Below are 15,658 nucleotides of genomic sequence, written 5' to 3'. Positions count from 1 at the left end.
AAATTGGTTAGAAAGATTTAGAAAGGTAGATATAAAGAGAGAATGGGTGAGAGCATGTCCACAGACATTAATACTTTCACATTCGTCTCCTGTAAAAATAGGTCTGCATAAAGAAATGTAGAATCCCTCAAGAATTCCAGATCAGATATTGCTTCTGACCAAGCAGACTTTGACGAGACATTGTAAACCTGAGAACGAGCTTCTCTATCCAATTATGATGAGTAGACACAAGAGTCGCTTCACTGACAACTGTATATGTTTCCAGACCAGCAACGTTTAGATTTACAACGTTTTACACAGACTAGGTTCTCCGTCCTGTTGGATTTCTTTGTGTAAATGGACAATAGCAGGTGCGGTGTTACACCGAGGGAGAGGGAGGCTCCATGACTTCTGAGGCGTGTCGCCAACTTGAAGACGCTCCACACGCGCATTGGATGATAAAGTAAGAAGGCGTGAGCAACAGTGGCAGCGTATAAAACCTTTCAGATATTTTTTCTAAGGTTAATCTACATGCAGGATTCATCTTTCAAACGGCGTTCGAGTGAACCAAAACTGACTAAATGCTGAAATGATTTGAGCAAGAATCAAGTGGACTTCCGTAAATGTCGAAGCGAAAAAAAGAAAGTTTCCTCTTTGAACTAAAAGAAACATCTACCTCGGAATATCTGTCCCGAAGTCTTTTTTGTTTTGCGAATAAGTTGAGTGTGTGATCAGGTACCACACGTAGCGAGTACTACTTCTGGACTGCCTTTTTACTTTCATTACCTATAGCACTGAAACGATAGCACGATATGCTATTGCATCAGTTTGTGAACGGAACTCTGGACGCGATGCATCCCAGTAGTCCCAAAGATACCACTTACACCAAGATATTTGTTGGTGGTCTGCCATATCACACTACAGACTCCTCTCTTAGGAAATACTTCGAGACCTTCGGAGCCATCGATGAGGCCGTGGTAATAACCGACAGACAGACGGGGAAGTCGAGAGGATACGGGTTTGTAAGTGAGCCTTCAGACTATTTGTTCTCTAAAACGGATTAAAGTAGTAATCCGTTCTCATTTAAGAGGTCTGTTGAAATTGTCTACTTTGAAAGAAGCTTCATCACAAGGTGTTAAAAACGTTAATTTGCTATATTCTGTCAAATTACTTAACTGATTGGGTGTCTGGTATTTGTTTTATTTTAATAAAATATAACTTTTTTGTCGTGGTGTACAACAGGCAGCACTCTAAATCAAGTGTGTCCCCAGGAACAGAGTTGATTGTTTTGAAGTGGGCGCACGTGCTGAGGTGCAGTTACTACGGTCAGAGACGCGCAAGTTCTTTGTTATCATTTTGAAGGACAAGCGTCTTCTTTCGGTCCTCATTCATAGGCTCATATCGAAGGCATATGTTTTTACTGTACAGTTAGGCATAGATTATCTGTATAGGCGACATCAGCATTTTGGTTCGTGATAATGTCTGTTAAGTGTTAACAGATAGTAGGTTTCGTCTTTCAAATATGCATCGAAAGATCTTGCGTTTAATAAATACAAAGGCAATATAATATGCTACTTTGCAGTTTTGCTGACTTATCCACAAGTGTATGGCATTCTGAGACCCACATGTAAAACCTCTGGTGGAATAATTTCAGATGCAACATCTTATCAAGGTGATCCACCCCTAAATAAATTTCATTTTAAATTATGTATGTCCACTTTACACTTGGCAGTGTTTTTTACAGTATTATGTAAGAAGAGCTGCTAGGCAATTGTCTCTTGTTCTTTGCTTATTTACTATGTTATAATATTGTATTACACACACACATGGTTTATCATTCAGGGAGTGTCGTAAAGCTGTTACGTGGTCTGCCCTCAAAAGCTGTTGGAGAACTAAGATAAGAGTACGCTGCTTCACGTTTTACTCTCCCCTTCAGATATAGTGCATTGCAAGGTGCAAAAACATAAGCCCAGGAAAGATAAGGAGGTTGGAAGGGAGGGTTGGAGTAAAGCATGTTATAGAAGGTAACGGTGTCTAATTCTACAGGATTCAAATGGTAACAAGAAAGCAAAAATGTGTGTGTGTGTGTGTGTGTGTGTGTGTGTGTGTGTGTGTGTGTGTGTGTGTGTGTGTGTGTGTGTGTGTGTGTGTGTGTGGGGGGGGGGGGGGGGTATGCGTGTGTGTGGGTATGTGTATGTGTGTGAGTGTATGTGAGAGAGAGCAATTATGTGTACATATACACGAGTATATAAGTTTTTGTTAAATTATAGATACTTTGGTGTTGATGTCTGTATCAACTGAAAATGAGATCAGGCTCTGATATCAGTCTGTGGCACAAAGATGGAGGAACCAAACACCTGATATGCCTGTCGCCTGGTGGGCATGCTGGATGGCGGCACTTTCTTGCACAAATACTGCAAAGCTGTGAAAACGGGCTGCAAGGCTGTTTTTTACCACTTAACCCCATTATACTTCCTGTTAATGGCATGGTGCTTTAGACATGTTTATTTTAGACAATAATAGAAAAGGAAATGAAAATTAATATCACAGTGCTTATCTTAATCCTTCTACTGGTATTGTTTTCCAGCAGATGCCACACTGCAATACCTGCAATACTGTAGCCATATTGTTACTCTGTACTCCAGATGACTACAGTCAAAAAGTTGTGATGTTATAGGAAGGTATAACGGACTTAGCAAACACAGTTATTTCCCAATCTCCCCCTGGATTGGAACTACCTCTTTCAAGTGTTTGCGTTATCTCTAAAACCAAACCTACAGCTAAACATAATGGGTTTTTTTTTAGCCAGCTACCACCAAGCATTTTCTGTGTCAGACACAAAGCATCATAAATAGGTCATGTAGGTTGGGGGGAATGGAAGAGGAACAGGCTGAATTAGAGTGGGATTTCCCCAAGGATCCTATGGCCTAATCATCTCCATCCTAATATGCTGACAGTGAGGGGGTTGGTGGGACATGCAAATGTTCTGAGTGTCCTTATATTTGCATGAAATCTTTGGGTCACACGGGGATCAGGAGTAACAAACTGCTTGCAATATTACAATAGCCATCATGTTTTGTTGAAAAGAAAATATTAAATGGTCTAACTTTAAAGCTGGCTAGCTCTGACCTAAGGTTACATAAATAAAAAAAGAGAGACAGAGAAAATAAGAAATATATACAGATATACATTCATATGTACGATGCAAAAGTTTTAGGCACCCTAACATTTTGTGATAAAAGCTATTCCTCAGTGCAGTATTAGCATTAATTTGCTTAAACAAATGGTAGGACTCCCTGGTGTCGTCTCAACTGTTGATGGTGGGGCTCACTGTAAGTGGACAGATGTAGACCTTAACTGTGTTTTAAAGTAGTATCATACTGCAGACTGCTGTAAATGTTTTGCAAGTCAAAATCTGCTGTAAGTGTGGCATGCAGTATCTATGGCACACTATTTAGTAGTGTTCATTTTGCATAGGAGCCTACTGGGTATTTTTCAGACTGCATTCTGTTTGTCCCTCTTCTGTTCAGGTTACTATGATGGAGAAAGCGACAGCAGAGAGAGCATGTAAAGATCCAAACCCTATAATCGATGGACGTAAAGCTAATGTCAACCTGGCATACCTGGGAGCCAAACCTCGCAGTCCACAGACTGGTGAGCACAAACCTTGCAGTCCACAGACTGGTGAGCACAAACCACGCAGTCCACAGACTAGTGAGCACAAACCCTGCACGCCACACACTGGTGAGCACAAACAGGTGCCAAAACTTGTTGTGATTGATTTTCTACAAAAATGTGTTTTTATTCAGGATCTAAGCACTAACATGTAGTCACACTGTTTAAAAATAAAACAGAAGACATTTTAGGTTTGAACTTCAGCTGTAACGTCATTTATTTTGAAATAGTTTATAGTGCTGCAATATGTGGTATTGCAGTTTGGCTTATTAAAACTTGTGCAGTTACATACAGACTTCATTCACATTGTAACAAGCAAACCAATTAGTCATAGTTGTTCACACTTTCTTCATATGCTTTTTATGCCAGATATGGAGATCCTTATCATGGTGTTTCAAAGATTATTGACTTGTGCATGTGTATTCACACTCTAGACAATATGGATTTTTTATTTAGCGTGCACGCACACACAAACACACATAAAGGCAACATGCAGGCCCTTGTAGGTCAGACTCAGCAACTATTTACCACCACCATACAACTGTATCTGCAGTGTTTGCATTTGAAGTTGAGACCATATAAAGCATATACACACTTCAAATCTCATTTCTAACACCAGACTCTTAAAGAATCCAAACCTATCCAATATTCTAAGCAGCAAAATCTGCAAATGCATACAGGGTAGTTTCAGGCAAGGAAACTATTCAGGCACTATTCAACTGCCCTTAGCAACCATAGCTGGGATAAAGATCTCACTCTGTCTCAGTTAAGTTCTGTTTGCTTTAAGGTGACTTTGACGCCAGGTGGTGGAATCATGTGACTCGTTTTCCTCTTTCTCTGAGAGGCAGTTGATGTTTAGTGATTTACATATTTAAGACGTTGGGGGGAAAGGAAATACAGTATATTGTAACTGCACAGGATATTAACTGTTGTTTACACATCTTTTCTGACCTTGTATACAAGGGTGAAAAATGTAATGAAGGAGAAGAGAAAATGAGGCAACAGTGGCCTTTTTGTTAGTCTCGGGTTCATTTCATTCATGCTGAATGTTGAATTGCAGTGAGGTTGCGATGCTTTTCTGTGTGTGAGAGAGAGACACTGCAAACAGGAGGTCAAGCAAGCTCTGTGTATGTGTCAGTTACTCAGATCAGTGAGTGTAAACCAGAGAAACAGGAAGGACTAGAATGTAAAGAAGGAGTAAAGAAAAATGGAATAAAGTGAGTAGACAGAAATGGGGTTAGACACAAAATGTACAACAATGCATGTATTATTATACAGATCCCTCTGTACAAGATCTTATAAACTGAAGTATTTCAAATATTTCACTTAAAAATTTACTTTAGCTTAATGGCATCATGTATAATATCAGCAGGTCTCTTGTGCTAGAGTATGCAATGTCTGCAACATGATACACTGAATAACAGCAAAATGAATAAAGTATAAAATAAGATTATTATGTAGGCAAAATGGTTTGACTTAAAAATATCAATAAAAGCCATAGAAAAACCAAATCCATATTCCTGACATGAGCAGGATGGACTTAGTGCTAATAATAACAGAAACAGACATCTATAAGTGTCTTTGTATCTTTGTACTTTGTGCTAATATATGTGGTGGAACCCCCCCCCCCCCCCCCCAACACACACACACACATACATACATAACATCAAACTTCCACAAACCCCCCATGGGAAAGAGCACTGTTATTGCTGGTCTGGCTCTGTGGTCAAATCTGAAATTGTATGTGCCTTGTAAAATATTTTTTTAATGACTTACAATAAATGCAAATAAATAAATACCAATAAATATACAAATATTTTATACAGTGTTTTATATATAAACATACATACATATATATTTTGACAAGTCTTTGACAAGCCACTCTACATGTATTGCATTTTTCATATACAATGGCAAGTAAAAGTGCCTTATACAGTAACAGAAGAATTCAAATAATTAAATATCTCCATGATTTATTACTTCAGTGTGTACGTCTATGTCTGTGTACGTCTATGTCTGTGTATGTCTATATCTGTGTACATCTATGTCTGTACGTCTATGTCTGTGTACGTCTATGTCTGTGTACGTCTATATCTGTGTACGTCTATGTCTGTGTACGTCTATGTCTGTGTACGTCTATGTTTGTGTGTAATTAAACGTTGTCTGTTTGTTGCACCACTCTCTCCGCTTCCCCTCCCTCGCTCACCGTGACAGGACACATATGTAAACCTGAATTAAAATACATGTAAGACTTAAGTTGGAGCTGGAGTACAGAAAAGCAACACAGCCCTTCAGAGTTGTCTTGAGTCTAAAGGAAAGCTAGATCAACAGGTTTTTATTTTTAGTTTGAAAATGTTCACTGTCTGTGACCTGTGACATTTGATTCCATCTAGGAGCTGCGTAGAAGCTTAATACTGCATACTCCACGTTGATCGTAGCTGGGATTAACTGATGAGTTCCTACTAAGATAACAGTTCTGTTTGGATTGGATTGTTTGAGCATGTGAATTTTGTCCTAGCTGTTTTAGATGAATAATGTCAAGCAATTAATGAAAACAAATAAAACAGAACAAAGTGAAAATGCACTGTGTAAATACGTTAGCAATAGCATTTAATCTGAAAGTTATTAACTGTCACAATATAGCATGAATATGTGCTGTATGTGTGTATCACAACTGAAACTGATAAATACAGTATAAATATTTTAAGCAAAGGAAGTAGTATGAACATCCTTTGTTTTGTCTTCTTCTCAGGGTACTCGGCTGAAGCCCAGCAAATTCACCCTGCCCTGGTCCAGAGACAGTACGGGTAAGCCTTCTAGTCTAATATAGACAGTCCAAGCCTCTATATTATGGTGATGATGATGAGGTGCCCACTATTTTGGCTGTGCATACTGTATACTATACTAGTATATATTGTATACTTCTTACCACCCCGTGTAGCAGTGTATAGGAAAGAGTACACTATGTAGAACAAGTACATGTGTCACTGCATGTTACCGCAGTAATTAGCACGGAGGGGGTGACACCGTGACATACAGTATGACATTTCAGATGTAGATGTAGGATATTTCACTCTTTCAATGTGGGGACAAATATGTCTAATTTTAGTATCGCAAAAGACTATGTGCAAGGGTTCTACTTGAGAATTAAATAATTTAAGGATTAATTATTAAGGCTTAATTATTTCCCTCTTGGAAGTCCTGGGTATTCAGTGCAAGTGTGCTGGAAGAGTTATAGCTTTGAAGAGTCGTAGACTGGGTTTTGAAGAGTTGTAGTCTGGGTTTTGAAGACTTATAGTCTGGGTTTTGATGAGAGAGTCATGATCTGAGTTTTGAAGAGAGAGTCATCTGGGTTTTGAAGAGTGAGTCGTAGTCTGGGCTTTGAAGAGTGAGTCGTAGTCTGGGTTTTGAAGAGTGAGTTGTAGTCTGGGTTTTGAAGAGTGAGTTGTAGTCTGGGCTTTGAAGAGTGAGTCGTAGTCTGGGTTTTGAAGAGTGAGTCGTAGTCTGGGTTTTGAGTCACATAACCCTGATCTTTGCTTATCCCCTTTCATTTGGCATGTTCTCAGTTTTCATTCTGGTTTTCATGGTTCAGCTCTTCACTCTACATGGTATAAGGTCTATTGCACATGTGTCAAAGTCAAGGCCCGCGGGCCGGATCTGGAATTGATTATCTATGGCCCCCTGGATGATATTTAATTACTATTAAAACTGGCCCGCAGGCCACAGCCACGCACAAACACTACATTCCCCACAATGCAACGGTAGCCTGCGAAGTCACTGCAGCGCACACAAGCGGCGAGGGTCTGCGCGCACCAGTTAAACTTAATTAAGTTAAATATTTATACATATAGTTGAAATGATTCAAAATAATTCGCTATTTTATTCACATTATTTAATGGTTGGTTATTTTCAAAAACGCCCAATCTTAACGTCTTCACATTCTCTCATGTTTCGTCCTGGAATTACAAGAGGCTCGTATTTGTTAACGTAATACAAGAGAACTGTTCAGTCAGACAGATATTTGTTGTGAAACCAAGTAGATACAATTTCAAGCATGTTCAAGTATTTTAGCCTAAATTCCAGCACTTTTCAAACCTTTATTACTTTATTCATTTAATGTACAGGACATGTTTTCTTTGAAGGAAGTTTGTTTTTATCTGTTTGCTTGTTGAAAAATGTTTTCACTGGAAATTACTGACAGATCCATAGGAAAATATTGCTTTATTCATTTAAGCATTAAATAATATACACTGTGTTAGGTCTTGGTTCAATAGGCTACAGTTGTGATCAAATTTATTCAACCCCCACTGAAATAAAGTGTTTTGGCCAGTTTGACATTGATTTTGATCATTTCAGTCATCTTATTTACAATTATATCAAAGAGGCACTTATAAATTAGACAAACATAACATCATATTTATGATGGAATAACCACAAATGTCTTTACTGTGCTCACATCATTATCAGTTTTATTCAACCCCCTAGTGACATTATTTTTTAGTACTTAGTACAACATCCTTTTCCAGTTATGACAGCTTTCAAGCGTGAAGCATAGCTTGACACAAGTGTCTTGCAGCGACCTATGGGTATCTTAGCCCATTCTTCATGGGCAAAAGCCTCCAGTTCAGTCACATTCTTAGGCTTGCGCACTGCAACTGCCTTCTTTAGGTCCCACCAGAGGTTCTCAATTGGATTTAAGTCTGGTGATTGCGATGGCCACTCTAGAATGTTCCAGCCTTTCATGTTCAACCATGCTCTAGTGGACTTGGATGTGTGCTTCGGATCATTGTCCTGTTGGAAGGTCCAACGTCTCCCAAGCCGCAGGTTTGTGACTGACTCCATCACATTTTCCTCCAAGATCTCCTGGTACTGAAGGGAATTCATGGTACCCTGCACACGTTGAAGCTTTCCTGTACCATTAGAAGCAAAACAGCCCCAAAGCATAATTGACCCCCCGCCATGCTTCACAGTAGGCAAGGTGTTCTTTTGTTCATAAGCCTGGTTCTTCCTTCTCCAAACATAGCGCTGGTCCATTGTCCCAAACAGTTCTAATTTAGTTTCCAAAACCTGTTCCAAAACCTTTGTGGCTTGTCCACATGACTTTTGGCATACTGCAGTCGACTTTTCTTGTTCTTTGGAGTCAGCAAGGGGGTGCGTCTGGGCGTTCTGGCATGGAGGTCTTCGTTATGCAGTGCGCGCCTTATTGTCTGAGCTGAAACTTCAGTGCCCACATCTGACAGGTCTTTTTTCAGTTCCTTAGCAGTCACGCGGGGATTTTTCTCCACATTCAGGTAGCGCACAGCAGTCGCGGTCAGGATCTTCTTTCTGCCACGACCAGGTAACGTTTCCACTGTGCCCTTTAACTTGAACTTGCGAATGATACTTCCGATAGTGTCTCTTGGAATATTTAACAACTTCGCAATCTTTTTATATCCATTGCCATTCTTGTGAAGAGCAATAACCTCTTCTCTTGTCTTCTGGGACCATTCTCTTGCCTTCACCATGCTTGGAAACACACCAGTAGATGTCTAGAAGGAGCTGAGTATCACAGTCCTTTTAAATCTGCCTAATTGGTGCTTATCATGCTTGATTGCTGCTCGTTGACATCCACAGATGTTTTCAAAACCTGATGGAAAACACTGGAATGAACCTCTGTTCTTAGGAGTGGTAGTCGTAAAGGGGTTGAATAATTGTGTCAATGAAGAAATCACAAAAAGGCCATTTAATACTTTATGACAAAAAAAATTGATGCTATCTTAGTTGCATTTAGTTCTTTAACAAGTCCTTGTAAGATTTCATTATGAACACAATTACAAATGTGCACTGAATTCCATAAAACCCTTCGCAGCATTGGGGGTTGAATAAATTTGATCACAACTGTATGTGCAATCATTTCAATATGTTTTAATAAACATTGAACCAGTCCGGCCCTCGGCTTGTAGCAAATTTGGTTTTTTGGTGTATTTGACTTTGACATCCCTGGTCTATTGCCACACTGAAAATCGGTCCTGTAACTCAGCGGTGTGTGTTTGTGCTTGATGTGTGCACAGAGGTGGATAAGTTCAAGTGTTAAAAAAGGTCCTGGAATGATTTTGCACCACAGCAAATTTCACTAAATCCTATCGACTCACTTGAGCTAATACAGAAAATCCAGGAAAATTGAACAAAACCCTGTTACTTTACTCTCTGAACCAGAGCTGTTGATGTCTGCATATCTGACACATACACACGCACACACACACAAATACGTACACTTGGCTTTGTCAAGTCATCACAGATGTGTGGCCTTGTCAGTCATCACAACACTTCTTCCCCTTTTGATCATTCCTTGCCATCTGTTTTCTAACACATCTAGTTCAACAGTAGCTAGGTTCCCATGCTGCTGGGGGGGGGTTGACACCATGTGACATCAATCATACGTCTATTTGGTGAATGTAGCTGTCATGAAGAGGCAGAAGTATTTTATTAAACTTTCAGAATATTTAAATTCCATTGGCCCCATGTTTCCATAGCAACTAATGACATCATTTTTAGCTCTGTGTAGCAGGTAATTGGAAATATTCAGAGTCAAGAATGAGAGACCTGAGAACTCTACTGCTCTATGGTTATTAAAAAATTAACAACTATCCTTTACTTATTAATCTTAATAGCGTATTGCTTAATTACACGTGGGATAAGGGACTAAATTATAAATAAGAATGAGTGGTTATATATAATGAAGACTTTCTGAGCCATTTGACTCTGAATAAGTTGTGAACACAATCTCATTAACTGAGAAAACAAATATGTATCATAAAAAAAAACATATTTATCAAGTAATGTAAATGATAAATGTAAAAACCATATTAATGAAGTAATGCCAGATACAAAGCAGTGTTTTAGCATTCACCGTAAAGCTATTTGAGGTCTAAAGATGTTGTTTTGTCATTCACTAAACTTGCTTTAATTCCTTATTTTCAAGACTGCTGGAAGTCTTCGGCATTTTCAAAATCAAGTCTATATAGTACTTACAAACTGTAAAATCAAGCTTGTTGTGTCCAGACTGCTTTTGAAATTTTTATTTCACTGAACATCAAGAGTATATTAGCAGAATAATAATCTGTGTAAAACATATTATAAGTAGTTCAATAGATTCAAAGTTGAACTTCCCCAAGAAGAGACATTTCCACTCACTGACCGACTGGTTGCGTTGTGTTCATGAATGAATAATAAAGCAAGACACATTTCTGTATAGATATCATTACCTACAGAGCCAGAGTGGCTAATCGGGAGATTCGGGAGGATTCCCGATGGGCCGGCTCATGTCAATCTCTAGTTTGGGCCGATTGGGAGGGGAAAATAATTTTGGGCCGGATTTGGACATGAAACTCCCGGGCTGAAAAAGGGGCCCACTCCGGGCCTGATTACCTAGCAGGCACGGAGTACTAGTGTTATTTTTGATACAGCTGCATCTGCTGCATTTGAATGTAAACTTGCCCACCTCAGGGTTATTCTGGGCTGCTGTAGAGATGAGATGGCTAAAATTGTGTTGTTGAATACAGTGTACAGGAATAGCTATAAGAATAATAATAATGCAGAAATAATGTTTTTACCTGTACCCAGTGTGTGTTTTTAGGGCAGGGGTGGAGCACAAAAGCTAACAACTCACGAAATAATAAGACAGTGGCATTGAAGTAACGTGAGTAACATGTGATCAGTCACAAATGTGATTGTGATTGATTGTTGTTTGGTCCTTTAATTCATTTTGAAAAGCAGTTTAGAAAAAAAAAATTAAACTTTTTTTACATTTGACATACATTAATGTTGAAATTGTGAGCTTTTGCTCAATGTCCAAACATCTTGTTTTCTCTATCACTGTTTGGTTATCCAAACGAGTGCATGTGAAATCTTTGTAGGAACAGATGTCTTGTGTTTGGTCTGGGATGCTTTGCTGGAGTTGCAACACCCTGAGGCTAATAGCTCTGCTAATTAAAGTAAATTCTGGACATCCTCTTAAGAGTAATCAGTGCTAACAATGAATTTACAGGGATTAAAACTAAGAGCTAACAATGCTAAAGTGACCAAGGTAAACAAAAACAAACACAGGGGCATGAAATGATCCAGTTATCATATATCAACAATGACTAGTTGCTTCTGTTAAAGAAACACTAATTTGGTTTGAGTGTCAACCAAAGCATCCACCTGGCAAATACACACACACTTCCAGAGCTGTGACTGCCACTACACTAATGCAGAAAAACTGCCACCATCTGTGAGCTGGCATGAAACAGGGTTGGAAGGGAGGGGCAGAATGTGTTAATGGTGACAGATAGTTACAGCAACATTCTTCCCCTTTCTGCTGTTTCACCCTCCTATTTGAGAAGGGCGAGGGGTTGTTGTGTGTGTGTGGCAAGGATGGGGATTAGTGGAGATGTGAGACAGAACAGAACCCCCTGGGGTTGGGTGGGGCCATAGAGGCTGGGGGGCAGATTCAAGCTCTCAGCTTTGCAGTGCTAGCTGAGTTAGCACTATAAGGATCATACCAGAGAAGCATCTGTGAGGCTTTGCACACAAACAAAGCCTTATTTTGCTGTTTGAGTGTCCAAGACAGTGTGCTTGTCCCACTCCACCATTTTAAAACAGAACATTTTAAAGAATGTTCTTTGCTTAGTTCTTAGTTTAAAGTGTGATTTGTTAGATTCGCTGATTGTTGCTTCGAATGAAATTATAATAGTATGTTTTTGTCTCTTTCTGTCTTTCAGTTTCTTTCAGTTCCTGTTCCTGTCTGTATCTTCTCCCCACCCCCCCCCCCCCCCCCCCCCCTTCCTCTCTCTCTCTCTCTCTCTCTCTCTCCATCAGCTGAAACACTAAAAAGTGGTGTTGTCCCCCAGGCATGTATGCAAGACTGTAGACCACTCATCTGTTTTCCCTTCTACTCTGTTCTCCTTTCAAGCACCCACAACCTATATCATCTGTCTCTCTGTCCTTGTCAGCCCCTGTCATGTTCTCAACCCCCCACCCTCCCTATCTCTATGAGGGGGATACACTGTTGCTAAGGCTGTGGCTCTGATGAAAGCAAAGTCTACCAAAATGACCCCAGAGAGTGTTCACAGACACTCAAACAGACTCACATGTCTCTTTCCCTGTGACTGAGCGCTGTACTTTTTTAAACCCTCAAATTGGTGCAATTAGCCGAGTTCATTGGCTCTGTCTCTCACACACACGTCTATGTGTATCCACACAATGAAGTCATTCTCGTAATTATCAGGAGTCTACTGCATTTAATGTAGTATCATTACTTTTTTCATTCACTTCCGTTTTTTTTTACACAGTCTTTCTTTTGCTCTTCCTATCAGTTTTGGTATGGTGAGGCTAGTAAGAACAAAGGTTGATTTGCCTCTACCAAACCACTGTCACTCTCAATATATCAGCCTTCAGTTGGGCTATGGCACCGCATATTGCTTAACTCTCTTTATTATTGTTTTTTTATGTATGCACGAATCTCTGGGTTTGGTGTAAGCTGACCAAAGCCATTGTGGTATGTATGGGTATGCAGCTCAGAAAGAGCAAAAGAACACAAGCAAAATAATTACAGGTCAGATTAAGTAATTATATTGTTTTCTTAAATATTACCATTTGTGATTCTTTTTCAGTTGTTAATATGCACTATATGTTACACTACCTTTGAACTGATCTGACTTTTTGACAGATATGAATCTAGATCAAAATATTATGGCTGTGTATATATGTACTGTATAAACTTAATACAATATCGTTGCTTAGAGTGCTGATGTAGGTGTTTGCACTGGTCATTTAGGGAACAGAATCACTTGAGAGAACAGGTGTAGGGAAGTCTGGAGGGATGTATTCATACGCCATGAATATATATGAATTTATTCAAATTAATTTTACAGCTATATAACTTCTAGTTTTTTTTAGTTTAGTTTTTTGCAGATATTTATATAATCTCTCTCTCTCTCTCTCTCTCTCTCTCTCTCTCTCTCTCTCTCTCTCTCTCTCTCTCTCTCTCTCTCTCTCTCAGACTGGCCCAGCAGTATGTCTATCCACAGGCTTTGCTGCAGCCCAGTCTGGTCTTCCCCACTCAGCTCAGCACTGCCATCAGCTCCCCTTACCTGGATTATAGCGGCGCCTACACGGGCTACACCTCAGCAGCTTTCGAGCACCACCCCTTCAGCCAGTCTCCAGCCTTTCTGGCCTACACCTTCCCTCCGGCTACGCCTGGGCCATCACCCACCACCCCCACCTCGTTTCCCACGGCTCTCTCGACTCCACTCTCTACGGCCCTCTCGGTGGGAGGGGGCCCAACCACAGGCTTCCTCCATCTCCCCACGGGTCCACTTCACAGCGAGCGCCTGTAGCTGGAAGAACAAGATGCATATTGCACTAGGAAACAGAACCATGACATCATATGCATGAAACTCCAACTGCATTAGAGAGGTGCTGTCATCCAAAGGGCTTCCTGGAGACTTTATCAGCCTATCAGCTTTTCTACTTATTATTATTATTATTATTATTATTATTATTATTATTATTTCTCAGCAGTATGTTAGTTATGGTGGAACAGTATATTAGTAATGGTGGTTTCTGCCCCCACATGATTTGTTAGATACAGTATAGTATGGATTTTGCTGCATCTCACGTATGTTGTATTACACATACTATTTGTGAATCTAAGCTGACCCGTTACACGCAGTCCTCTTGGAGATGGAAAACCCTCTTTAGGTTCCACTTTTGAAGCACAAGGCCTTAAAGACTTCCGCTACTGGATGCTCAACCTTCACAGTCCTCCTTTGAGCCAACTTATTTAATGTAAATATTAATGTTTAATTTTTATATATCTGTGTCCTTTCAGGTTTTGTAGAAATTTACAGTCAAATGTCTTGATTCCTTTGTTCTTTCGGCCTTATTTTCCTCATGTCTGCCCTGTCTGTTCATTCTCTCTCATCACTTCTAGGTCTGTGTTAGTGGATGGGTCTTTATTTCTTTCTGAAATGAATCCACATGCATAATGATAATCATTATTATGCAGTCCCAGATGGTAGAGGAAAGGAGTGCATTAGTGAATCTTTTACAAGGTTAAGGTAGTGGACACTGTAATGAAGTTTATGTTTTTGTTGTATACCTAATTAAATTGCTGCCAGCATTGACATTTCTTGCTAGATCCACGGTGGACTGAAAAAAAGTGTTTTAATATTTATTTATATGACAAAAACCAATGATGCATTATGAATTGCTATTGCTGATTTTCATTTTGATTAGCATTACATAAATTTGCTTGGTTCTTAGTTGCTGACTTTTTAGATCATCTATATCAAAGGTGTTAAGAAATGGATATTCTTTTGAAGAAAAAAGGACATTAAATGAAATTTTATTTCAGTGACACTAGAATATCAAATAAAAAGCTTGTAAGTATGATTATTATAGTGTTGAATTTCATTGTCTATCATGATTCACATGTGCTTGCTAATGGAGTAAATGGTATAGGGAGATATAAAATCTTCAACAAAACCTGGGCAGCAGTTTATGAAAAAAAATTATATAAACAACTGCGTTCATAGATTTATATTAATGTTACTTAAGAATTTCAATAAAGGTTTGAATGCAATGCACGTTTTTATAAAGGATGTTACACTCTAGGCCATAGGATAGTTTCATACATTTTAAAGTTATTAAATTATTATTATCTGTGAGAGGTCACATTTTCAAGTCTCTGACTAAAGAACTGAATGCAGTTGCAGGCAGGTGAGTGAAGATTTGGATATTAATTTACAGACTAGATGAAATGGTGAAATGGTTGCCAGCTGGAACTTTACTGATCCAGTACAATACCAAACTAATAAAGATGGTCACAATGCGAATCATGCTGCTCACTTATAACATTTGGCCAAGTGGAAAGGTTTCCACTGGTGTATCAGTCATAGAAAACAATGGGGAGAAGTCAAATGAAGCTAACAAATCTCAGTGGGTTAACTTACTTCACTAACATAAAAAGCAAGAGCAATTT

The 15,658-nt window shown here is 39.2% G+C and overlaps 1 protein-coding gene across 2 annotated transcripts; it reads left to right on the top strand.

Moving 5' to 3' along the window:
- The first annotated feature begins 471 nt into the window (after positions 1-471).
- rbm38 (RNA binding motif protein 38) lies at positions 472-15,069 on the top strand. 2 transcript variants are annotated; one of them, XM_076983867.1, is made up of 4 exons: positions 472-1,001; positions 3,510-3,663; positions 6,407-6,461; positions 13,676-15,069. In XM_076983867.1, the coding sequence occupies exons 1-4, from the start codon at positions 792-794 to the stop codon at positions 14,010-14,012; spliced, it is 756 nt and encodes a 251-aa protein (XP_076839982.1). In that variant the 5' UTR covers positions 472-791; the 3' UTR covers positions 14,013-15,069. The 2 variants fall into 2 exon arrangements, with proteins under 2 accessions (XP_076839982.1, XP_076839983.1); XM_076983868.1 differs by having other exon boundaries at positions 479-1,001; positions 3,510-3,633.
- Positions 15,070-15,658: the final 589 nt, after the last annotated feature.

The sequence above is a fragment of the Brachyhypopomus gauderio genome, chromosome 21 (genome assembly GCF_052324685.1).
Source record: "Brachyhypopomus gauderio isolate BG-103 chromosome 21, BGAUD_0.2, whole genome shotgun sequence".
NCBI classification, from domain to species: Eukaryota; Metazoa; Chordata; class Actinopteri; order Gymnotiformes; family Hypopomidae; genus Brachyhypopomus; species Brachyhypopomus gauderio.
This window is presented reverse-complemented; position numbering and strand designations above follow the sequence as displayed.